The sequence below is a fragment of the Neofelis nebulosa genome, chromosome 3 (assembly GCF_028018385.1).
Source record: "Neofelis nebulosa isolate mNeoNeb1 chromosome 3, mNeoNeb1.pri, whole genome shotgun sequence".
NCBI classification, from domain to species: domain Eukaryota; kingdom Metazoa; phylum Chordata; class Mammalia; order Carnivora; family Felidae; genus Neofelis; species Neofelis nebulosa.
The window spans coordinates 78585241-78612633 of NC_080784.1; the positions used below are offsets into that span (position 1 = coordinate 78585241).

A 27393-nucleotide genomic window follows, 5' to 3' on the forward strand; every position below is an offset into this window, starting at 1 on the left:
TTTTAAACCATTACTAATATGAATTTGAGTTTCATGTTGAAATTTACAAAGGGGAAAAAAAAAGTTTTTCCTCTATGGCTGGATATAGAATCATTCCCCAGAAGGATGTTCCTTATTATCTTGTATTTCAGAAATCAGAAAACAGAGTACCATAGGGACCACGGTTCTCATTTTATTTCTAACCACTTGCCTGAAAATACTACTTATCAATCCTTGTGAGTCATGCAGCCAGGATCAGCAACTGTAGCAAAAATGTATACCCACAGCATTAAGGAATTATTCTCAATATACCAACCATGAATCATGTATAACTATTGCTCTACTTTATTATGAGACATGAAAATATTTCAGGAATATCACATTTGTTGATCCTCAGTAGCTATAATAATGAATTACTTTGAATTTAGGATATGCTCTGTGAAATTAACTAACTGCCCTCTGACACATTCTAGGTTTTCAAATGTAACTTATACCTAAAGCTTACTGTTTAAGAGATATCATTTGCTACCTACATGCACACATATGTATACACCCATATGTGTGTGTATGTCCCTCATATCGTCCCTTTTGCCTTTGCTATCATGAATCTCAGAACCAAATTTAGTGTCCACTGCAGTAAGAGAATTATCTCTAGGTCAAGATATCATTTAGGTTTTTGTCTTATCTTCACACATCCATGTGTACATATCATTTTACTCTAAGCCACCTCAAATACTCTGACAATAGATGAAGTACACATTATAACAAAAGAATAGCATCCACAGAATATCTGTGCTAGCTCCCACACGTGGAGCGTTTCCTGAGCACTGAATGCCCCGTGCTTGTCCAAGTAATCACTCAGTCCGTGTTGGCAAATGACAGTGCAAATGCTAAACAGAAGTAGGAAAAGAAGCAACATTTACTAGGAATCTAGTCACTATTTGTCAGTCGCTTTGCGAAGTACTTGTGTAATGTCTTAACACTTTATCCTTAGAACAGCCTTTTGAGGTAAATGCAAACCTAGGTTTCTGACATCCAAGCTCACATTTTTTGTGCTACACAACATCACCTTGTTTTTTTTTAATTATTATTATTATTTTAAGTAGACTTCATGCACAGTGCAGAGCCCAAGGTGTGGCTTGAACTCACAACCCTGAGATCAAGACCTGAGCTGAGATCAAGAGTCGGACACTCAACCCACTGAGCTACCCAGCTGCTCCACAATATCTAACCTTTTAAAGAGGAATCCTTCAGTAAAAAGAATTTTTCAAAGTGAAAATGACAGCTGCAAAGCTGAAAATACTTGATTCCTTGAAAAGATAGAAACTAGAGGTGTATTACACTGAGTTGCGGTGTAACTCAGAACCACGCTAGACTTTGTGCAGGGAGGAGAATCTATACCCCTTAATGAGCAGGGGTGGGAAGTCTATGCCCAGCCTGAGACTCAGCAAATGCTCCCAAATCTCCGGGAAGAGCAGCGGTTCTCAGACCCTAGCGCACCATGGCTGGGAGGCTGGGGACAGGGCCACCTACCTGTTTCCAAACTCCTATGTCTAAGTTACAGAGCCATAGCACAAAGCAGCAGACAGTGCCCTGGTCCCTCAGCCAACTCCTTGTGGACACAGAAACAAAGACTCAGCAAACCCTCCACATTTGTTCACTTACTTAGAGGCCTCTGGATCATCTGTGCCAGGCTTGTCTTTTATTGCACTAACAAGCAGAGTTAGATGTACTTTTGTGAACATGCAAAGGCGAGCAAATGCACTTAATTCACTCTACATGAAGCCAAGATGACAGGAGTTAGTTACTACCACCGCAGTAAAAGAGGCATTTTGTTTTCAGGCTAAATGGATCTATCACTTCAGTTCTCCTCTGAAGTTGGAAGAGTCTGTAAATTTCCCTCTATTCAGAGGCTCTGTTAGTGATGCTAATTTAGAGTGACATATGTAAAGTAATCCCCACTACCAGTACCCCAGGAGCTCTCTCAAACTGGAGCTAAAGTAAGATGTCTACCACCTAAGGAGACTACACCTTTCAAAAGTTATCTTTTTCAGTAAAGGGCTCAAGAGAAAGTCTTCTTGGGAACTTTCTGCATCATGGAACTTCCCCCAGGACCACCGGCAGTGTTACACTTGAAACACTGAGCAGGTCCTGCAACATTTTCTCCACCACTGTGTGTTATCTCAGCTTCAGTACTCTCCTCCACAATGGCTTGTATTCTAAGCACACAGTGAATGTTTCTGTTGGAATGTGGGAGATGGCAGCCTTTGTCTTCCAACCTCTGAACTATGCCTGTAAAATTGTCTAGGAAGGAACAATCCACTTTTTAAACTAATCATTATCGGAAGCAAAACAAAAGTAATCCATAAAAATCTTTCCAAATGTCATCTTCCTATTTCTTAGGCAACCCACATGTAATCTTTGTTTCTAATATGTAAACTCTATAGATTACATTTGTCAGAAAAAAAATCTCTGAATGCAATATGAACGTCACTTTTACCTTGAACTGCAGTGAACTTACATTATTCAGCCATCTACCATTATTCATGTTAAGTGATTCAGGATTCTAACTCCAAATAATTTACATATGAATCATTTCATGGCAGTGGTCCATGGTTCTGAGTGAGAGTAAATAACAAAGAAAACTGCTAACTTGGCAAAGGATACCACCTTATCTTTGGCTGTGGTGGTTTTTAATGTATAAAAGGGGTAGTGGGGGTGGAGAGAGAAATGGATTAGGGAATAAACAACTCTCCCAAACCAGACTCATCATCTTGTCTCCACCCACCCCAGCCCCACAAAGCAGCCCTTTCCTCCTGTGCCTTCTGTCTCATTGAATGAACTTGGCTGTCTAAGTCAGACAGGAATCCCCAAGCCCTTCCCTCATCTGCTACCAACAGCCCCTCAATCCCAAATCCCTGCCAGGAGACCTTCTCAACAGCCTCTGAATCCATCCTTTCACCTCTATCCCTATTACCAATCTCTCACTTGGACCTCTAGAAATTTGCAAAAGTTTTCTGAATTCCCACCCACCTCCTCCACTCCTCGGGGGAACTCCTATGTATTCCTCAGGTCTAGATTGGACCTCTCCTCCTCTAAATAGACTCCCCTACTCAACCATGGCTGAGTGAGGCACTGTTCTTACTTTCCTCAATTCCCACTGTTCCAACCACTGCTCTCATCCTGCTGTCTGGAAGCTTCTGTTCAACCTTGCTCTCCAGCAACGAGCATAGTTGTGAAATGCCTGAGTGAATAAGCACAATGCACATTGCTCTTGGCCAACGGTGACTTTCCAGGTGGTATCCACACTGCTTAATGAGTACTGCTGAGGATAATACAGTAAGAGAGAGAAAATGTTCAGATCACCCCATGTGATTTCCGTGGTAGATGTATGGAGTGGATTGAATGATGGCCACCCACAGATACCAAGGCCTAACCCCTGGAACTTGTAAATAGTACCTTATTTGGAGAAAGGGTCTTTGCAGCTGTGATTAAGGATTCTGCAATGAAGAAATAACTCTGGACTATCTGGGTACCATCACAATTGTCCTTATGAAGGGAAACAGAGGGAGATTTCACAAACAGAAGAGGTAAAATAAACACATAGAAGAGAAAGTGATGTGAAGACAAGAGGCAGAGGTTGGAGCGACGTGGCCACAAGCCAAGGAATGCCATCAGCCACCAGAAGCTACTCAAAGAACAGATTTTCCTCTAGAGCACCAAAGGGAGCATGGATTTCAGACTTCTGGCCTCCAGAACTGTGAGAGAATAAATTTCTGCTGTTATAAGCCAACAAGTTTGTGGTAATTTATTCCAACAGCTAATACAATATACATTTGGGTTTACGTTGCGCTAGGTTCCATTACATGTAGATAATGAATACATAACTGTGGGAAGTGAAGGATGCATCCCCAAGCGAAGGATGCGGCACCATAACAGAAAGCTCAGAGCTTCATACCCTGTGCAAATTTAATAAATAATCATTTAGAATGAGTATTATTTAGACCACTAGATATGGAAGAATTCTTAAATTTACACACATCACAGCCTTCTCAACAGTGTCCATAAATGTGGCCCCACAGCACGGCTTGCAATAACCTCCTACTTAGAAGCACCTAACACATTTTCCATCCTCTGGGCCCTTGCTCAGGCCATGCAGGCCACCTGGAAGGCTTTCCTTGCTTCCTTGCTTTCCTTGTTTTCCTTGCTGCCTATTGAAATCCTCCCCACTGCTCGAGGCCCAGCTCGAATGCTTGCTCTCTGGCATCTTCACCGGTCACCTAACTTCTCTCTCATGTGCTACCTCCAAACTCCCCTAACATTCTCTACAGAACTGGTATTAATTTATATGCTAAATTACACTCTTCCTAGCAGTTTCCTGCACACACGTTACATTTTAGGAACATGAGCAAACCAATCTAACAATGTATATGGAAATTACAGAAAAGCAAACAGAAGGCCAGAAAGGTTAAACACTTTTTTCCCAGGTTCTTATTAAGTGAACAAGTGAATAAATTGAACTTGGATAGGGAACATGGCAGACTGGCTAACATAATAGGATATGGCACCAACTAGCACAAAATTCCAATCACTGTTCTGCCTCTGTGGGACTTTTGGGAAGCTATTTAATCTGAATCTCTTTTATCAGTGAAACTGGTATATCTTGTTGAGCAAGCCATTAAAGGTAATGTGCAAAATTTTTCTATGTCCAAGCCTGGATAGATTATACATTTTAGTAAAACACAAATATCATTGTCAGCATTATTAATTTTTCTGTGTACAACCCACAAAGCAGAGGTAACTGACAATACCACAGAATATAGCTAATTCCACTATACCACCCTCTAAATTTTGTTTTTAAAAACAAATTATTTATACCATTTTTTTCTAAAAGTAATATTTAATGGAAAAAGCAACTTATTTGGAACAAAGCAAGGGCTAAAATTATAATTTTAGAGGTGCGTGGGTAGCTCAGTTGGTTAAGCATCTGACTCTTGATTTTGGCTCAGGTTATGATCTCACAGTTCATAGGATCAAGCCACACATTGGGCTCTGCGCTGACAGCATGGAGCCTACTTGGGATTCTCTCACTCTCTCTCTCAAAATAAACTTTTTAAAAAAGTCTAAATAAATAAATAAATAAAATTATAATTTTATATAGTCAATATTGAAATAGTTGCTCAAATAAGCAAAATGTAAGAATGCAAATAGGTATATGATCATGAATTATAAAAATAGAATGACATTTAATAACAAGGAAAAACAGATCCAAATGTTTAAAGTGACCTAATCATTTGCCTCAACACTTAGTGCACCAGATTAAAAGTTTTTGCATATAAAGAGCTTTTTCTCAACTACTAAAACAGCTGCTTAAAGTTTAATCAGGTAAACAATATCCCTACCATAGCAATTATTATTATTATTATTATCATTATTATTTTACTTTTTTGAGTAATACAGTTGTTTAGAACTGGGCTCCCAAAATTATGACACATTCTGCCTAAAGCACACCATACCAGAAAGAGCAACACTTGCATCTGGGGAAAAGGCTTTGCAGTTAAAAATTTAATAATATTGTTAGAACAAGTAAAAGCACACAGAATTACTTAACAAAAATTAACTGTAAAAAAAACCTTATTCTTCAAAGAAAAGGAGGGGGGCATTTCGGATAGCCTCAGCTTCATAAGCTGTCACAGTGTGGCACAAAAAAAAAAAAAAAAAAAAAAAAAAAGATATGACAAATGTGCCTTTTGCCTTTCTGAAACTTCACCATAATAATAATGCTTTAAGTTTTTTGTTAAGAATTCACAATTTTATACAAATCCAATTAAGACTAGTTTACGAGTTTCATAAATATAACATTACTACCATCACTTCAAATTCTCCTAATTATAAATTCTGAATTCCTGTGGCATATTAATAATGTTAACAGTTAATATGTGTTAAATTCCTATATACTGATACTTCTCTACATTTTTTCCATATCTTAATTCAGTTAATACTCATGATGACCTTGTGTCTTAGATTTTATTAATAACCACATTTTAGGGATTAAGTAACTTTTCCATGATAACGGAACAAAAAGAGGCATGGAACCAAGACTCAACTTTATACAATATGGCACTAGAACAGCACTGTTCAACAGAAATATAATGTGATCCACACATATCTAAATGTTCTCATATCCCCATTAAGAAATGTAAAAGTAAGCAGATAAAATAACTTACATAACCCAATTTTTCCAAAGTATTATTGTTTCAACATGCAGTCAAATACAAAAGACATTAATGAGGTACCACATTCTTTTTTTTAAGTCTTCAAAAGTCTACTGTGTATTTTACATCTACATTTCAGTTCAGACTAGCCACATTTCAGATAGCCACATGTGTTACTGAGTTCGAGAGACTTGCTCTCTTAAATGCTATGCTACCAGAAAGTAATCTAAAAAAGTCTTTGTCATCCCTGTTATAGAATATTTTTCAAACATAATTAACTTAGCAATACTCCAGCAGCACTTCATCATTTGATCTTTCCCAGCCCAGCTTGAGAGTGGGACAGGAGAAAAAAGTTCATCTGGTGTCGGGGGGCGGGGAGGACAATTCTTCATGGTGTTTCTGCACATCTTCATCAGCTTTTGTGACAAACTATCTTCCCAAGGGTAGAGTTAGGGTCTCCCTCAGAGGTAGAGGACAGATTTGGTTCCTGACCATGGTAATAAAAATAAAGTTCTCCTCTGGGGCAAGATTTGGACAGGTTTGGCCCCTTCATAAGACTGGGGGTTTATTAAGCTTGAGGACCCTCAACTGTGATGGAAACATCTTGTGTGCACAGCGACTGCCGCAGCCCTTCCGCATCACTTTTGTGGGACTTGAGAGCTACGGGGAACCAAAGCCACCTCTTGTGCCATGAGGAATAAAGTCTTCTGTCACTGACCCAGCAACCTGGTATCTTCTGCTAGAATCCATAAAACTAGCAGGCTCATTTGTTAGTTTGAAAGCAGGGTAAAGTCTTAGACCCATCACGGTTCTTGATATATCTTCTGAGGATTGCTGGGTTTGGAAATAGGCATCTCCCAAAGAAAAGAGCTTACATTTTTGATAGCTAAGACCACATGAACTCAATTTATTGTTTTATGATTAAATTTTTGAAACAATGACAGGACAAAACAAAAACAAACAAACAAAAAACCCCAGCTTCATAGTGCTTCCCCCATTTTTGATCAGTGGCCTATTCCTGTTAAGGCCTTGTCAATGTCCACATAAATTCCAGCAAACACCTCACACCAAGGTTTCTTAGTTTCTTTTATACAACATTTATGTATACTGTACCTTTCCACAACATTTGGCTTTGTCTATAATCTTCAGGGCAAATTCCTTTCCAGTGGACCTATGAAACAAACAGAGAAAGGCAATATAAAGATATAAATCAAAGATACAATCATTCTTGATTTTCTCTACAGTACAAATTCAGGGAAGAAGGACTGGCTTCCTCCTCTGTACATCAGGAACAATGCTGAGTGGGGTCAACATTGAAAAATCCAAAGTCACCCTGTCAATCTTTTATAAATATTAATTATAATATTATTAAATAACTCACATATTAAAAATACTTACATTGTATCAGAGTTGGACAAGGAACTTCTTCCATACTAAAATCTCAAAATAGTTTTCTTAGGAGGCAGAATAAAATTAAGAAAAATGAATCAAAGTAACTGAGAACTTTCTATTACCAATATATCTTTACATTAATCTATTAATGATTAAAAAGCCCTAGACTTTCAATATCTATTTCTCAGCAAAACTCCATCTGGTGTCACTTTATCCATAGCTTTCAAGGCTTATATCTGGTAGTAAAGAGATCAGTCATTTACTCGGACATACAAATGTTGATGTTGTTATTTCACTTTTAATCACCTTTAACATAATTTAATCTGAACACGCCAAAAAATTTCCTGTAGAATAGGAAAACACTTCAACAAAGAATATAGCAGTATTCTTGGAATATATTAGTTCTTTCAAGTCCAGCTGTTTTTGCCACATAGTCAAAGTACATACTGATGAAGCTGACCTTAAAAGAATAACATTCATTTAAATTACTTCTCCATAACATAAACCAAACACGGATTCAGATTTCTTTTTTTTAATATATATTTTACTTATTTGAGAGTGAGAGAGCATGCACACTAGAGCATGTGCAGGGGAGGGGCAGAGAGAGAGGGAGAGAAAGAATCCCAAGCAGGCTCCGCGCTGACAGTGAGAGTCTAATGTGGGGCTCAAACTCAGAAACAACAAGATCATGACCTCAGCTAAAATCAAGACTCTGAGGCTTACCCAGCTGAGCCACCCAGGCGCCCTGGACTCAGACTTCTAATGAGTCTTCAGAGGTCATATTTTAGCTGCTTAATTTGTTACCTGGGAGACAAGCTGTGCACCAGGGCTAAGTCAAACAACATAGAGGGCAGGGAAGCGTCCTCTACAAGGGGCACCGAAGCTTCACTGGAGACTGGCAAAATGGAAAAGCTGTACTTACAACTTTCTGGAAAATTCCCCACAAATAATAAAAATTACCACTTACAACAGGTCAGACATTGGTCTATAAACAAAAAGACTCTAATCTGAGTCTTTTCCAGTTTTTATATTGTTTAAAAAAGGCCTGGAATTTAAAAGAATGGATTTCTTACCATTTGAGAATTTAGGACTTAAAACAAAATGAAGCTGAATAAGCAAAAATATAATTTTAATATAGGCAAAAGTTGGCTGACTCGGATCTTAATAGAGTCAGAGCTCATGTATCCTGAACTACTAGTATAAACAACTCAGTATTAACTGAGAACAGTGCCTGACACAGGTAAGTGCTATATACATTTATTTTTTAAATGATAAATCTCTCACCTCAACTGCATACAAAGCAACTTCATATTCTGTGTGTATACCTGTATTTTTTCTGGACAAACTGCCTGTGGACTTACAAAGCAGCTGATCCTAACAGCAGACTTTTCCAGAAAGGGGGAAATAGAGATTTCCCAGGAAGGCATTTTATTCATACATTCAGGTAAGAATAGACTCTAAGGAAGAAATGTATGTGTAGGTGAACAAATGATTATCCTCACCTGTCCATGCACTCCTTGACTACTGCAAAATTCCCATCACCAATAACCTTCCCAATTTTGTATTTCTCAAGAAGAGTTGATGATTCAGAGCACCTGTTTCCATTCACACCTGCACAAAAGGATAAATGCAAAGTCTAGCAAACACATCAGCATTTCATCTAGATTCCTACGTATCTGGGCAATAATAAATTGCAATGCATTCATTTCTAAGTCAATGATGAATCATTAGAAAATTTCTAAGCATATCTTCTGAGGAGAACACCTGAATCACCAATTTGCTTTTAACCTTGCTGTGGAATCTGAAACAAACATAATCAATAAACCTAACAAATTCCCCAAACATCAGCTGAAATAAGTAAAAAGGAAGCTTAACCTAAGCTTTGTAAACTTTTCTGTTAACACTCAAGAAAGGGGAAGGGGACAATGGTGGGGATTTAATCTCATAAATTTTTAAGATTTCTCCTCAGGATTTTCTAGTAAAGAAAATTCCACCCAGCTGGGATACCTATGAAGGCTAACTCCTGCCTCCAAGTCTTCTCAAAAAGGGGAAGGGGGACAGGCAGGAGGACAAAGTGGTTAAAATGACTACTTTTACAATGCATCCCCAGTGCCCAGCACACAGCAGACAACCAATGAAGAAACACAGTTTTGCTACCTAATTGAGAGAAAGTCTATGTGTAGGACTTGTGAGCAGACTGCCACTAAGGAGAAAAATACGTAAGCCCAAGTGTAAAATCTGAAATTGGGTTAGCTTAATTAGAAGCAAGGAAACTTTATCTATCTTGTAGTGACTCCCACCCACTATAGCTCAATAGGCTAATTGGTGACATGATTACATCCCTATTTAGGAAGACTGTAATTTAACATCAAGTGGGTTTTGGGTGGCCACCAAGTTCACATGGATAACTTCCTGTATAAAAGAAATCATCAGATTGAGGACTACCTTCAGGACTCATGCAACGACCAAGTTCAGGTCCACCATTTACATTCGAAGAAGATCTGCCATGTGCAGAAATCTGCTGAAAGAAGAGAGTGACCATTACTTATCAGGATAAGTTTACAAATATTCAGCTAGCAAATCCTTAAAGAATAGAAGATGCTTATACTGTGCAAAAATATAATGATACAAGAAGAGAGGAGGCATCTCTTTCTCATCTCTTCCATACACACACACACACACACACACACACACACACCATTAACATATCTCTTCCTTAAAGTATTTTCAATTCAGATTGGACGTCAGGAAACTTGACAGTATGTTATTCTCTTTGATACTGTTTTGCTTGTGACCTCAGGGGAATAAAGTAAAGGAAACTATCATGGCACCACCGCTGAACAAGGAACTATAGGTAATTCCAAGAAATGTCAGCACCGAGTCCCCAGATCCCACCACCGCCCTGTGGCCGACCCCAGGGGGGGCCCTAAGGGGGAGCCCTTTTCTGAACTCCAGCCCCATGCCCAGCACTGTACCACCTTCCACACCCTCCTGTGGCTTCAGGATCCAGAGTGTAGCCCTGGCTCAACCCTCTTCTTTACTGACCCCAAAACAGCAAGAATTCCTCCTAAGCATGTTAAAAACTTTTACTACTAGGAACCAGAGGGAAATAAAAGATAAAACTAAAAGAAGGATTCCAACTCAGTGACACTGCAGTTCCCAGTCACAAAAATATCTGTAATCCTTAAAAGAATTAAAAAACTCATATTAGGGGCACCTGGGTGGCTCCGTCAGTTAAGTGTCTGCTTTTTGAATATTGATTGGCCCAGGCCATGATCGGGCAGCTTCGTGGGCTCAAGCCCCACGTCAGGCTCTGTGCCAACACGCCAGAGCCTGCTTGGGATTTTCTTTCCCTCTCTCTCTGTCCCTCCCCTGCTCATGAGAACTGTCTCTCAAAATAAATAAAACTTAAAGAAAAAAAGAAAAACTCGTATTATTCATATCATGTTTACTATTACGTATGCTTAGGGAATTTTTTTCTTTTTTTCTTTATCCCTAAGGGCTCGTAGGCTTTTAAACTCAAATTTTCCTCTTTGAACTTTGTCTTTCTTTCTTTAATGATTCCTTTCAGGAGCTTCCAAGGTCAAAGGACTTACCAGATACTGAGAAGCCTCTTTGATATCTTTTGTACTGCTGTGCATACCTGCTTGCCTCGATGCCCAAGCTGTCCTGGTACCTCTGTCCCATAAAGGCTGTGCCTTATTCATCACTGCATCTCCCGTATGTAGCACAGTGCCTGGTACACACAATCCTGATTTAATACTTGCTGATCAAAAACACAAATGACACAGGGCCCATTCCCTTCCTCTGGATGAAGTAAGAACCTTGCTGAGACTGAGTTTGGTTCGAAACCCAGGAAAGCCCAATACTGATTTATACACATTGCTTCGAATAGGATCATCCAGAAGGTCTTCTGGAATAAGATATGAATCTCAAGAATAAGAGGCATTAAAAATTGGTCTGCTTTCTCAGATCCCATGTAGCCACACCTTGTGTGGACAGTAAAACAAGCAGCAGCATGTCCTGTTGGGAAACCTAAGGCCAAGGGAAGGCAGTTCTGAGAGTCAACCAGTCAGCTCCTGTCCTGAGTGGCAACCATGCTTCTCACAAGTTCTGCCTCCGTCACTCTGACATGGAGAATAACTGTAGCAACGTGTGTACGTGCAGGGTGCCTTTCAGGCCACCCTTTATCTTGAAAACGCTACAGTCAGCTCACACTTCACCATCCACAGACTCCTCGGAGTTCAATCATTTTGTTTCTCACAAGGTAAATGGAGGACAAAGTGTTTCACATGTTAGCCTTTTTGTTTTCTCCTGGTTTTGTTTTTTTGTTTTTTTTCCTGCTGAAATGAAAAGCAACTCCACAATCAGCAGTGTTCTATGTTAGAATGTTTAAAAGGTAGATTGTTTAAAACTAAAGCCCAGAGAGGCGGGTTAAAGGGAAGCCGAAAAGAAAACTACAAGGTTCTTCAGTCAGTTCTGTTTCCACAGCTACCAAGCTGGTCCTGGTCCTCCTCGGGCTTCTCCTGGAGCCTCATCAAAAGCCTCCTTAGTTACTTTCAGTTTCAGCCACATTCCACACAGGATTGCCAGGAAACTTCTGCAAGCGTAGTTCTGGTATGACCCCTACGATCGATCTAAAACCTCAGTGGGTCTTTGTGACCAACAGAATAACACCAATAGGATAATCCCATGATTTGTCTCCCTACCTACCTATCCAATTTGTTTCCCACCACTTTTTATCATGCATTTTATACATTAAATGAATCTTTTTTTAAAGTTGCTTAAACTTCTTAAATCTTAATTTTCTACTTTGAATATAGGGGTAGTAGCAGCTCCTAGCTCAAAGATTTGCAAGTAAATTTAAATGAGCTCATACATGTAAACACATTTAGCGTGTCAACTCACTGACATGTAATTAAGTCATTATTAGTTATTAGTATACCTTTCCTTAAAATATAGTAAGTACAAAATAATAAATTAGTCATTATTATATTACATATATGTGATATATATTATATATAAGTCATTATTAGTTATTAGTATACCTTTCCTTAAAATATCTAGCATAGAGCCTAGAATCCAGTGACTGAGAAATGTTTTCCAACTACTGAATGTACAATGGCTACAAGAGCTCTTTTGCTACATAATTCATTCCTCTTCTAATCTAACCCTTCGTAGACTGAAAACGGTCAGTCAAGTGAATAAGAGATCCAAATTAAATTCATATTAGCCAGGGGCGCCTGGGTGGCTCAGTCAGTTAGGCATCTGACTTCAGCTCAGGTCATGATCTCAGGGTTTGTGAGTTTAAGCCTCATGTCAGGGTCTGTGCTGACAGCTCAGCTTTGGATTCCGTGTCTCCCTCTCTCTTTCCACCCCTCCCCCACTTGCGCAGGCGCTCTCTCTCAAAAGTGAATAAACATTAAAAAAAACTTTAAAAAATTCGTATCAGCCAAATTCTTAATGGAATAAAGACAAGAAGAATGTCATTTTGGAGAAAGTATATCCCAAAAAATAAATGGAAAGATCCCTTTTTATTTTTAAAGTTTATTTATTGGGGTGCCTGGGTGGCTCGGTCAGTTAAATGCCCGACTTTGGCTCAGATCATGATTTCATGGTCTGTGAGTTGGAGCACTGCATCAGACTCTATGCTGACAGCTCAGAACCTTGGTCCTGCTCCGGATTCTGTGTCTCCTTCTCTCTCTGCTCCTCCCCTGCTCGCACTCTGTGTCTTCCTTTCTCTCAAAAATAAACACTAAAAAATTTTTTTAAATGAAGTTTATTTTGAGACAGACAAAGACAGCATGAATGGGAGAGGGGCAGAGAGAGAGAGGCAGAGAGAGAATCCCAAGCAGGCTCCACACTTTCAGCGCAGAGCCTGATGTGGGGCTCAAACTCACAAACCATGAAATCGTGACCTGAGCTGAAATCAAGAGTCTGACTGAGACACCCATGTGCCCTGGAAAGATCCCTTTTGATCACTGCTCACCCCTAGATTACAGTGATGGGGGAGGGGGACTGTTAATACCTGGAAACAGCAGGGGCAGTGACCATCTTATCTGCATGTCTAAATTTCACAGCCCAGAATGGGGCAGCCCCACACCCTCAGGCCACAGCTGGCTGAGTCAGGCCTGGGTGCTGAGCAGAAACCATCTCCCCTCCAAACACTCTGAGCCTATGGAGGTGTGCAGTATGTAGGCCTCACGGCCACTGCTGAAGTCCTCAGACTTGCCTTTGTGCCTGCCTTCCCCCCACCTGCCTGCTTGCTTAGCTCTCCTGGAAGCAGATAGCTTTCTTCTAATAAGCCCCTTTCTTGAGCTAATTTGAGTACATTTTGGTTCACTGAAAGCTGATGTGTTCTAACTCAAGGCTTCTCTAAGAGGGAACTCTTGGAAGGGACTAAGATGCAGGCATTTTTACCTCCATATACATTTTCACATGGATGAGTGACTCCTCAGAGTGTTTACTAATTGAGTTCCTGTGAAGCACTGTAACTTTCCCAGTGTTTGTTTTGATCAACCCCCCAACACTGACCTATTCTGAATCCCAGGAATTCAGTAACAGTCCAGCAACTGCAAACATGGTTTATGTTGGGATTCAGAGGCAGCAAAGAACAAGGAAAGAGACCAGGAGACAGAGCAGGTGTGGGAACTGGTTCCCTAGTAACTAAAGAGAGCAGGACCTAGGCTGAAGCCTGAGCAGGGGAAGTGGCCCGTGGGGGGGGGGGGGGGGGGAATGCAATGAAATGATACTTTCAGGAGTACCTGACAAAGGTTTCACTAAATCACCAGGAAGTGTAGACTTCTTAGCAAATACTGATGGCAAGAAGGGCATTTTTCAAAACTCTCAAACTGAACTTTTTCTAAGTGCTAAACCTCAAGCAATTACCAAAACAAAACCAAAAACCTCTGTAGAGTTAACAGGAGTGACACATCTAATTACCTATCCAAATAATGTTCCTTTATTTGAAAATAAAGCTTGGAAAATGAAACCACAAAGGGGAGTCATTTTATTACAGCACATCTGAATAGACAGGGACATGATTTGACACAGCAACAGCTTTCCTTTCCTCCCTCAGCAATAATCTAGGCTGAATTGTTAGAGAATATAAAGATGAAGGGACACGATCATTACCGCCCAGAGGTTTACAATCTTATAAGGAGACACATGTACATGCTTAAAACCTTTCTGGGAAACCTCTTCATTCCAAGAAATGGTTGCTAAGGTTCTGATGATTACAAAGGACTCTGAACACCTGTGAGAGGCAGCCATTTTACTAAGGCATGAATCTGGACTTGTAATGCTTGAATCACACAGCTAGTGATTAAGTTCACTTGACCCCCCAGCAAAGAAGCTTGGTGCTCCGAGGGTACAAGAAAAGCTGGGTATTCACCAAGATCCCTGGACAGATCCCTGGCAAATGTGAAGTGTCTATTGTGCAGCATAAAGCAAAGCATTCCCAGTGCCCTGAGAGGCATGCAGACAAAGAGCAATGAAAATGCAGGGGATGAAGCTAGGACTACAAAATTCACAGTTTCCCAGGCACAATTTATGTATTTCCCTGTCCCTCTTAAGAATTATTCTCTTATTGAAGCAAGGATTGAATTAGCACCAGAGAGATTAAAATTTGGTGTTCTTGATTAAACCTGTCCCATTCCTATTGTCGAACTAACAATTTTTATTAAAATCTCTTAAAATGCTAATGAGCATTTATGCTTCCATCAGCAACTATGATGCTGAGACAGCACAAAGAAGTGCCTACATGCTTCATGTTAGCGAGATCCTCCTCAATAAAGCCTAAATGGATGGCAGCATCTGGGCTCTTTCAAGATTATCTTCTATAATTACTAACTGGTTCAAAAAGATGTGATTATATTTAGGGGTGGGGAGTCGGGGGGGGGGCATGTTTCCTAATGAGGCCCTGATTGGTCAAGGAGGGAAGGGGATGTAAAAGACCATGGAGATGTTGCTGAGAACATTATGTGACCAGGCTCCACGGCCCCATCTGGCAGCAGCAGGTCCATTTTTATGAGTAACCAAGGAAAGGAAACACATAAGAACCTGCTTCTGCTAAGAACATTTTTATTTTATTTTATTTTATCTTATTTTATTTTATCTTATTTTATTTTATTTATTTTTTATTCTATTCTATCTTATCTTTTTATTTTAAGAAAATTCAGTTCCTCAGTTGCACTAGCCATATTTCAGGTGCCTAACAGCCACACATGTCTGGTGACTACTGTATTGGACAATGCGGATACGGACATTTCCCATCATCTCCCATCATCTCAGAATGTTCTACTGAAAAGCACTAGGTTAAGCACTTTAAAGATATATATATGTATATTTATTTTCTTTCTTTTAACTGAAGTATAGTTGATGTGCAACATTACATTAGCTTTATGTGTACAACATAGTGATCTGACATTTATATACATTATAAAATGCTCAATACGATAAGTACAGTTACTATCTGTTATCATACAGAGTTATTACAATATTATTGACTATATTTCCTAGCTTATACTTTACCTCTTAATCTCCTTCACCTATTTCACCATCTCCCAATTCCCTTCCCTTCTGGCAACCACCAGTTCTCTGTACTTATGAGTCTATTTCTATTTTGTTCAGTTCTGCTGAAAACTTTAAAAGACTTGGGGTACCTCAGTGGCTCAGTTAGTTAAACATCCGACTTCGGCTCAGGTCATGATCTCATAATTCGTATGTTTGAGCCCCATGTCGGGCTCTGTGCTGACAGCTCAGAGCCTGGAGCCTGCTTTGCATTCTGTCTCCCTCTCTCTGCATTACTTCCCAACTTGCACTCTGTTTCTCTCTCTCTCTCTCTCTCAAACATAAATAAAGATTTTTTTTTTTAATTTTTAAAAACTTGAAAAGACTTGAAAATAGAGCAGAAAAAGTCTAAGGTGTTCTCAACTGCTAGCACCATTAAAAAAAGCATTCATGGCTGACTGAGTAAATGCTAAATGAGTAACATTTCAGCTTTCTACATTTAGGTAAGAAATCAAGTCAGAGTGTCCTATGTTAAATTTCTTTGGTAAGTAGATTGTTACAACCTCCACAAAACTTAAAATTTAAAGAGAAACGTTAGGTACTACACTAAAAATGTAAAGCTTTATTCAAAAATGGGCAATTCTCAAAAAAAAGTAGAAATGACTATATCAATGGATTATAGCATATTGAGTTTCGAGTATAATGCTGGACACTATTCTGACTTTTAATAAAAGGAAACACTTGAGCAGAATCTAGGAGATAGTGTATAATGAGTCGACTTTCTTGATGCATCTTGGGAAATGGCACCCTGATTCAATTTCTAATTGGCCTACTGCAGGGGTCAGAAATATTTTCTGCAAAAGGCTAGAGAGTAGGGGTGCCTGGGTAGCTCAGTTGGTTGAGTGTCCAGCTCTTAGCTTTAGCTCAGGTCATGATCTCAAGATTCACAGGTTCAAGCCTCATGTCGAGCCCCACCGTGTCTGGCTCAGCACTGACAGCATGGAGCCTGCTTGGAATTCTCTGCCTTTCTCTCTCCCTGTCCTTCCCTGCTTGTGCATATTCTCTCTCTCAAAAATAAATAAACAATAAACAAACTTTAAAAATAAAGGCTACAGAGTAATATTTTAGGCTTTGTGGTATGGTCTCTATCACAATTACTCAGCTCTCCTATTGTAGAATGAAAGCAGCCCCAGACCACATGTAAACGGAGCGTGTGGCTGTGTTCCAGTAAAACTGAATTTAGAAAATCAGGCTGTGGGCCGAATTTGGCCAGCAATAAACTCTTTGTCCGCAAGAACCTTCTTAGGAATCTAATTCTTATACTTTCATACTCTAGAACAGAATAACCCTCAGGGTCTGTCTGTTGCTATAAAGCAGTGTTTCTCTGCCCTTGGCTGTACATTAGGATCACCTGGGATGATCCAACATCTTCTATTGCTGGGTTGCAACCCAGAGTAAAGAATCCCTGGGGTAGAGTGTGGGTATCTGTATTTTTTTGAGCTCCACAGATGATCTAATGTGTGGCCAAGTTTGAGAACCTCTTTGGAGGAAGGTTCTGGCAGCAACTTTAATTCTTCAGCCACCTTAAGTTCTGTCACTCATCCAACAATCTAACCATTGCAAGTTATCTACTGCCAAAGAACAACTTTCTCTTTGTAAGAAAAGGAAAGAAGACACTTATTACAGTTTATTGAATGCCTACTTTGTGGCAAGTCCTAAAATGAGTACCTTATATGTTATGAATTAGGTATTATAATCTCCATTGATATGTGAAGAAACCAAAACTCAGAGGTTATATAGCTTGCCCAAATGCCACAGCAAATGCAGAGTCAGAATCTAAACCCAGATCTGACTCCAGAGCCCAGGAGCTATTTGGCTATTCCCACAATGTCCCCTCCTCTGAGAACACAAAGTCCTCCAAGGCTATTAAATTAATATAGGGATGCCACCCAGTATAAGACCCACTCATTAAAATATTCATTGTGGTATATTTAGAATGTGCTTTCAGATTACAGAACTATTGTCACATCCTTATAATTTCAAATAATGTACCAATTCACAGCCTTTCCTCATATAAAGAGAACTTTAGAAAAATTTTTTTTCTTTAAAAAGATAACCTCTGAAATGTATTGAAGATTGTTTTAAGTCAGTATATTAGGTACTACTTGTAAATAGATTTACTTCCATTATCATTTTTGTGGATTTAATATTTTAAAAACATCAATTCCATTAAAAAAGAAAGCCAGTATGAATTACAATAAATGCTAAATTAAAAATGCATTTAGGGGCGCCTGGGTGGCGCAGTCGGTTAAGCGTCCGACTTCAGCCAGGTCACGATCTCGCGGTCCGTGAGTTCGAGCCCCGCGTCAGGCTCTGGGCTGATGGCTCGGAGCCTGGAGCCTGTTTCCGATTCTGTGTCTCCCTCTCTCTCTGCCCCTCCCCCGTTCATGCTCTGTCTCTCTCTGTCCCAAAAATAAATAAAAAAACATTGAAAAAAAATAAAAAATTAAAAAAAAATGCATTTAATAACATAAATCTTCCAAAGAAGATATACAGATGGCCAATAGACACAAGAAAAGATGTTCAATGTCACTAATCATCAGGGAAATGTAAATCAAAACTGCAATGAGGTATCACCACACACCTATCAGAATGGCTAAAATAAAAAACACAAGAAACAAGTGTTGGTGAGGATGTGGAGAAAAAGGACCCCTCATTCACTGTTGGTAGAAATGCAAGCTGGTGCAGACACTGTGAAAAACAATATAGATATTCCTCAAAAAAATTAAAAATAGGGGAACTTAGGTGGCTTAGTCGGTTGACCGCCCAACTTTTGATTTCAGCTGAGGTTGTGATCTCATGATTGTGGCTCTCTCCCTCTGCCCCTCTCTCCCACTGTCTCTAATAATAATAATAATAATAATAATAATAATAATAACAACAACAACAACAACAACAGAATTACTCCATGACCCATTAATTCCACTAGTGGGTATATACCCAAAGAAAACGAAAACACTAAGTCAAAAAGATATACGCATCCTTATGTTTACTGCAGCATTATTAACAACAGCCAAGATATGGAATTAACCCAAGTATCTATGATAAATGAATGGATAAAGAACATGTAGTGTATATATATACACAATAGAATATTATTCGGTCATAGAATGAAATATTGCCACTTGCAACAATATGGACGGATCTAGAGGGTAAAATGCTAAGTGAGATAAGTCAGAGAAAGACATACCATATGATTTCACTCATAAATGGAATTTAAGAAACAAAACAAATGGAGAAAGAAAGAGACAAAAAAAAACAGTCTCTCAAATAAAGAGAATTGGTGATTACCAAAGGGGAGGCTGGTAGGGGGATGGGTGAAACAGGTAAAGGGGATTAAGAGTAGACTTACTGTGATGAACATTGATTAATGTAATAGAATTATTGACTCATCATATTGTATGCCTGAAACTAATGTAACACCATGTTAATTACATTTGGATTTTAAGAATTAAAATAAAAACAAGAAATCTTTATCACTTTTATACTGGATTTGTGATAATTCACTCTGAAATACTTCATTATTAGTAATGAGATATGAGAACAATTAATGTGAATCAATACCTAAAGGCTAGTAATATACAAAATGTATTCTTATCTGTAGCCATACCTTAGACTTGTTTTCATTTGGCAAAATTAGTGGTGCTTGATATTTGTGATTGGTTAATAGTGGTAAATAGTGAATTGTCCGACTACAGAGAACACACAGCCAGTACATGTACAATTCAACAGTCTCTGAAAGGGGCTGTCTGTTCCTTTGAGTATCCCTGCTATCTCAGTCGACCACACGGTCCACCAAAACCAGCATAGATTCTCTGCATATCCTTACCAGTGAGCCTTTCATACCAATTGTTGCTTACTGGATTTTTAAGCAACAGACATGTGGTAAACCATGCCTACCTGCTAAAAATGTCTGTATGCTTTCACTGTGAGGTCTCACCAATTTCTAGGATGCCAGGGTGCTAGGAGAGGTGCCTGACTCTTCAGCTCAAACTATGGAAATTACCACAGTCAGTCACCAGCACAGACCAATTTAAATGCTACAACGTCTAAGTCTTAATTCCATCCAATTATCTTTAATATACTACCAAGAAGAGTTTCTAATGGCTCACTTTCATGAATAAGGGAGCATTTAAGATTAACACAGGAGTTGCTTATATTCAAATAAAATTCTTAAAATTGATCCTATTTATACACTGATTTGCTTGGCAAACTCTCCCTCCAGCCCCACAAAGGTGGGCTTCAGCCCAGTTGAGCGATTTGCCCACCAAATGCCTCTATTTACTGAGCAACCACAATGTGCAAATCGCCGTCCTGAAACAGTCTGAGATTCTTAATGATGATTTATTTTGTTAGGCCACTGAAGTCTTCAAAACTGCTTAGTCCCTCTTCTGTTTTTGTTTCTGTCTACAAAATCAATTACATTCAGAGATGAAGTCACCACCCAGCATTTCGGGGTAATAAAAAGTATAAAAGTAGTCAGTCTCTCAGTACTGAAGATTATTAACTAGCTTTAAATACCAGAGAAAAACCAAAGCTCCAGGGAAAAGCAAAAACGTCTAAGGTCAGCAGCTACTGTGGATTTACATTTCACAGCTTCGAAAAGAAGTTTTGAAGTTCAGGAGGTCAGAGAGTTGCATTTTAGCTCTGCCAATCAGTATGAGATACTACCAGCCCTTTCATCACACTTCACAAATCTGGAAAATCTTTCACCACCAGCAGACCCAGGAGACATCATCAGATAAAATATCAGCACATCAGACGGTTTATAATCTCAAGATGTTGGATAGTGTTCCAAATGTACTTTTTTTTTTTTTCCCTTTCTTCTTTCAACCAACAAGAATACTCACAGTAGACAGCCTCTGGGCATACACTTCAGCATCAAAATGTGAGACATTTTATCCCTCAGTGTCCACAGATGTGCCCCTGACTCTGAAGCCTTAAGTTACTACAGCCTTGAAAATCCTAAACTGGGACATGGGTGATGAATGAAATTCCAGGGAAATGCTTTCTTCATCCATCTGGCAGCTGATGACACATTTAGTACTCTTTATTGCCTATCTGTCCCAAAGAAAATGCTGTGATTTAAGCACAGAAAATATTCCCACAGGGAAAGTTATCAGCTAGATCGAAGGGACTGTGAGGAGCTTGGGCAGAGGAAACAGGAGATCATGGGCTGAGACAAGAGGAAGATGAGCATTAAGAAGAAAACATCAGTGGTGGTGGGATTCTAGAATTTGAAGGGGAGATAAAAGAATGGGCAGGGAGTGATCAGTAGGAACAAAAGACTGGGAGAAGAGAAAAGCAGCAACATTGATACTGAGAGAGACTTTTGTGGCCCTCAAAAAGGAGAATGGACAGAACCTATTGAGGGAACAGGGGAAGCCTAAGAAAGAAATTTTGGGTGGCTGATAAAGAGATGAAAGCAGAGAGAATAGGTGTGGCCTCCAAAATGGTTCCCCTGAGCCTCACCTCCTGATTTTCATGCCCTAATACAGACCCTTCCCATGCAGAACTGAGCTGACACGTGACTACTAAGCTCTTATGGAAATGATGGCGTCTGACTTCCAAGACTAGGTTAAAGACAGGAGGGCTTCTGCATGGCATTCTCTTTTAGATCATATGCTTTGAAGAAACCCAGCTGCCATGTTCTGAGGATACTCAAGCCAACTTATGGAGAGGTCCACATGGCGAGGAACTGAGGCATCCTGCCAACAGCCAGCACCAACCTGCCACCACATGAGTGAGTCACCTTGGAAGGAGGTCCTCCATTCCCAGCAGGGTCTTCAGGTAACTAGCTCTGGTGCACACCTTGACTACAAGCTCATCAAAGATCTTAAGCCAGAGCCACCTAGTTAAACTGTTCCTGGATTCCTGACCCACAAGAACTATGCAAGATGATAATTTATTTTAATTTTTTTAATGTTTATTTTTGAGAGAGAGAAAGAGAGAGAGACACAGAATGTGAGTGGGGGGAAGGACAGAGAGAGAGGGAGACACAGAATCCGAAGCAAGCTCTAGGCTCTGAGCTGTCAGCACAGAGCCCAACATGGGGCTCGAACCCACAAACTGCGAGATCATGACCTGAGCCGAAGTTGACACTTACTTAACCAGTTGTGCCATCCAGGCACCCAGAGACAATAATTTTTTATGGCTATTTTAAGCTGCTAAGTTTTGAGATAGCTTGTTACTAAGTTGCCTCACAGAGTACTAATGGAGTCAGACTATATAAAGAGGACAGGAAAACAGAGATGAAGGATAGAGTCAGGAAGGCAATTCATAAGAGAGAAAAGCAGAGGAGGTAATACAATCTGAAGTCTGACTTCTCACTTCTTCTTCCCTTCTTACATATTACTGCTTGTTAAATTTTTTCTTTGTAGGTAAAACTTCCTTCATATGAACGCTGAACCTGGAAATCCCAAGGCTTACAATAAGAAAGAACAGCAAAGCTATTCTAAGCGTTTTCCCTATATTTAATTAATGCCAACCCTGTGCTCTAGGTCCTATTAGTCCTTTTCTCACAGATAAGGGTGATATGACTTACTGGAGATCATACAGCTAGTGAGTGGCCAAGCCAAGATCAAACCCAGAAACTCTAGTTTCAGAGCTCATGCTTTAACCTCTATACTATCTTATGTCCTTCTCCAAATGTAGGCATCTAAGCACAAATGAGCCCTGGGCTTCATTCTTTGATACTGTCCTTCTATGTAACTACATACTATGGGTTGCCGCATCTGCCTTAATCCTCTGGCCTGAGTGGGCAAGAGATTTGTCTTGGTTCCCTTTAGCTTAACTGGTTCAAACTGAAACACTCACAGAAAATTTTAATTATTAAGGAGGACTAAAGAAGAACAAAGCCTAGTACAACCTGGCATGAATTGGCCTTACTAAAAAGGCCTTTGGGCTTCCCCAAGTGTCTGACTGTAGTAGGTAGCCTGGGGTCAAGATAAAGCCTGATGTGTCATGAAGGCAGCTTGGTTCTGGCCTGCAGAACTACCTCCTTCCCAGGTGACCACCACCACCAGTGGTCTTGTCCTAGGAAAGCCAGTTTCCCTAAATCTATACAAAAGGAAAACCAAGTTCTATTACCTACAGACTAGGTTTTGGGGAAATGGTCTAATAGAGACCTCCTAAGTAGCCCTAGCAACTCATTTTATGACTTTTTGGTCTAACCACGTTGTTTCTAGTCATCTGTTTAATACACTGGCCTTGCTTTCTCACTGCGTCTTTTTTTAAAAAAAATTTTTTTTTAACATTTTTTATTTTATTTTTGAGACAGGGAGAGACAGAGCATGAATAGGGGAGGGGCAGAGAGAGAGGGAGACACAGAATCTGAAACAGGCTCCAGGCTCTGAGCTCTCAGCACAGAGCCCGACGTGGGGCTCGAACTCACGGACTGCGAGATCATGACCTGAGCCGAAGTCGGATGCTTAACCGACTGAGCCACCCAGGCGCCCCTCTCACTGCGTCTTTAGAGGCTAGTAATGGTGATAAGCATGGGCTCTGTTTTCAAACCGCATTTACACTACTATCCTCGCAATGTGGCTTCCATGACAGGACCACCATGTAACATTATCTCATATCCAGGTACCCATGTGTTTGCTGGGCCTGGACTACACTATCTTGTTCCAGCCTATGTCAATCTTGACAATACTCAGCTCGATTTCTGGCTTAAAGAAAACCAATAACCCTAACCTCTTGTGAACTTTGTCATTTTACTAAAGCTTCATGGGGTCAGGTAGAAGTGCTAGGTACTTCTCTATCTTTCTACCTCCCTTCATCTACCTCTCCCCCACCCCAGGACTGCCTCTCCCTTTTCCCCAACCACCCCCACCCCCATTCCTTTTCTGATATCTCAACCCATCTTTATTCAGAGCATTTATGTATATCTAAACCCAGATACTCAGTAAGAAAGTCATCCCCAGCACTAACCCCTCCTAAAAGAGCTGTGCATAGCTTTTCCATAATAATCATACCAACTTCCTCCTGAGATGCCTGGGCTGCAGTCATTCAGGAGGATCCTCCAGTAATGGAGGGAAAGTCAGAGGTTAGAGACAGAGACCCTGAAAGGATCAGAGATCCCAAGGGGCCATTGAGACCCTGAGCATGTTACTTCACATCTTTGAATCTCAGTTTCCCCATCTATAAAATGAAGATGAAACTACAGATCTGAGGGGCGCCTGGGTGGCGCAGTCGGTTAAGCGTCCGACTTCAGCCAGGTCACGATCTCGCGGTCCGTGAGTTCGAGCCCCGCGTCAGGCTCTGGGGTGATGGCTCAGAGCCTGGAGCCTGTTTCCGATTCTGTGTCTCCCTCTCTCTCTGCCCCTCCCCCGTTCATGCTATGTCTCTCTCTGTCCCAAAAATAAATAAAAAACGTTGAAAAAAAATTTAAAAAAAAAAAAAAAAAGAAAAAGAAACTACAGATCTGAGATTATTTTGTTTTCACATTGTAAGTTTCAGGGAACTAGCAATACCAAAAAAGGATAATCGAAGTACAACTAGTTCTCAGTTACCCTAACGTCTTTCAGTTTTAGGTTTAAAAGGACCTCAATTGCTTGGTTGCCACCCTATTTCTTACACTTCCATCCTGAAAAAAAAAAATTCACAATTTGGAGAAAGCTTTGCTTCCTCTCTTGGCTTTGGTCCAGCCCTTCAAAGAGCATGATCTTTTATAAATGCACATGAGTGGAGCAGAAATGTCTTCCTCAAAGAGTATTACAAGGAAACTGAATAGTTTTTTGTGGAGAGGTGGGTTGCTTCTGTATTTCTCTCCTCTTTTTCAATGAGCAAACAAAAAACAGCCAGGGACACTCTGTGGTCAGAGATTAAACATCACAATATGACTCTATTTTCATTTCCGGTTCATCCAAAGTCCCCACCAAAACACTAAAATGATTCTCAGAAACTGCATAAAGATGGGGAGGTTCTAAGAGAATATCAGATTCTGCTTATCTAGACTTGACTCTGCTTAATTCCCAACTTAGCAAAACCCAGATTAAAAAAAAAAAAAAATTCTGGCAAAAGCTTCGTCCTGGCAGATAGAGAGATAGGAGTGACAGCTCCCGCACATGCTGTCCTGGTGTGGTTTGCTTGTTTTTGTCAATTCTGATTCTCTGGAAAAAGATTATCTATCCCCAAAGCCATTAAAGCCTCTAACCAGGATAAATAGTTCCTGCCTATGAAAAACAGTCCTCCATTGTCAGACAATCCCTCTTAATTGATCTTAATAAGCCTTTGTAAATGAAGAGGAAGAAAAAAGCAGAGCACTAACACATGGTAATTATCTGTAATTCTCCATTTGTAATGTCACTGAATAGAGAAAATAATGCAAACGTGGACAGATGCTGACTAGCGCTTACAGACATTAAAATCAGTGTATTTCGTACAGTAAGTAACATGACTAAGCTGCAGTATTTCAAAGGCAGGTCTTCATGCCTATGACAATATCCAGTACCATAGATTGCTGGGGACAGTCATGACGGAAGGTTTCCACAAGGAATGACCCAGGCGGCAGTTTGGCATTGTGGCCTAAAAGCTGGTCAGTGTGGCAGACACTCCTTTAGCTGCTAACATTTAATGTAAAATTTGGTAATTCTGTATCAGCTTTAAAGTGAGAAGAGAAAGACTCCCCAGCTTCCTAGGTGGGTTTCTTGCCAACTTAAAAGAACTATAATCCTAGCATTTTAGAGGGCATTTAAAATGAAATGTCCTTATTTAACAGATAGAAAGAAAACACAGGGGAGGTCTCAAAGCTGTGAGTGAAGCCCACAGGCCTCAAGTGTAGTGCAAAACAAAGTTGGTTTGGGAGGGATGGGGGTGGGATCATGAAAATGTTACATAAAAGCCAGATCTGAACAGTGGAAGGAAGGCCAGGACAGAGTCCAAAGTCCTTGACCTGAAGGCAAGGATGGTGATAAACAGGTCACACATCAAAAGCCTGGGACACAACATCCTGACCTTGTGACTTCCAAGACCTTGGGGCTGACCGTTCAAGAGCCACAGGTACCAAGCATGGGCTCTCTTCTTCTGCTTCTGCTCCAGGGTAACCTCTAGACTCATTAAATGGATCTGCATTGCGGGTACTGCCCCCCTCCACAAGAAAGACTGCTATGACCATCCAGATACAAACCTTATAGGGTCAAAAACTCCCCCCTCTCAACTTGTAGGAGGAATCCCCAAATGATTGGAAGCAGCCTCCACTAGAGATCACCCCACTGTACACACCAGCTCTTCCCTGCCCAGAAAGACCCAATAATATCCAATCCCTAAGCAACCTAGGGGCTGGTTCCACCTCACAGAACATGCCTGCGCTCTCCCACTTGAGTGTGCCTCCACCTTAATAAACTGCTTTGTGCCTGCTGCTTTCCTCTGGCTGTGTTCACTGGAGTGCAGGTCCCCAGGTAAATCTCATGGGCAATCCAAGGACGGGGACCTCCTTTCACACAAGGCAGAGGCTCCCAGCAATAACAGAAAGACCACTACTCTTTATCTTACAGATAATCTCATTTTCCATCTTGGCAGTAACCAATATTTCTCTTATTTTCTTTACCTCTTTAGGTACCAGTAAGTAATCCTGAGCAGGGAGCTCTGTGCTAGGTGCTGGGGTTGCTATACCATTTCTGATACATTCAGAGAGATGAGAGCAACTTTAATGTCTCAGCAGAAAAACAACTATGTTTTTAAAATTCCACAAACCTCCACTTCAGAAGTACGAGTGATCTTGTGTGACTTTGTGTGCAAGTGCTTAGGGTGGGTGTGTACTCTGAGCATAAGTGGCACCAATGAAAAGGAACAACCTTAGGCTCACAGCTGAAGATGAGCCAAAAAGAAAGACGGGAGCAAAGGTTACCAACAGATAACAGAAAAAGGGAAATGAATGAAACTCCAGGGAAGCAGAGAATCAGGTACCTGCCAGAGGCTCTGCCCAGAGCCATGGTCTGGGGGAGGACATGACAGCCTTCACATGACTCACTGGAAGCTTGTGTGGGCTCTGCCCTAAGGCTAACAGTTACCAGCACTAGGAGCCACCTGCTTTTATTTTAACACATGACAAAATATGTGGAATTAGAAAAGAGGTGAAAGAACTTTGATTATTTTTACTTTAATTCTCTTGAAAGTTACTCAAATTAAAAACAGTGCACCTCCTATCTATTTGGGGGACAATAAATGGGGGGGGAGTTGAAAATACTTAGCTGATGAGTGATTTTTAATTTATACCACTTTCTCAATTATTAAG

The 27393-nt window shown here is 40.2% G+C and overlaps 1 protein-coding gene across 9 annotated transcripts in view; it reads right to left on the bottom strand.

The window, feature by feature from the left end:
* The window catches only part of DCLK2 (doublecortin like kinase 2), a 153949-nt gene that overhangs the window by 24845 nt on the left and 101711 nt on the right, over window positions 1–27393 (bottom strand). For 5 of the 9 annotated variants that reach the window (XR_009259261.1, XM_058721190.1, XM_058721188.1 and 2 more), the window contains 3 exons: window positions 10032–10107; window positions 9089–9197; window positions 7308–7365 (listed from right to left, as the gene is read on the bottom strand). Coding sequence is in view for 7 of the 9 variants with exons in the window: in XM_058721190.1 (XP_058577173.1) it covers window positions 7308–7365; window positions 9089–9197; window positions 10032–10107 (243 nt within the window). In the remaining 2 variants the exon portion in view is untranslated. Of the gene's footprint in view, window positions 1–3825; window positions 3939–7307; window positions 7366–9088; window positions 9198–10031; window positions 10108–27393 lie in introns of those variants that run through there. The other 4 variants (XR_009259262.1, XM_058721187.1, XM_058721189.1 and 1 more) reach the window with 2 other exon arrangements.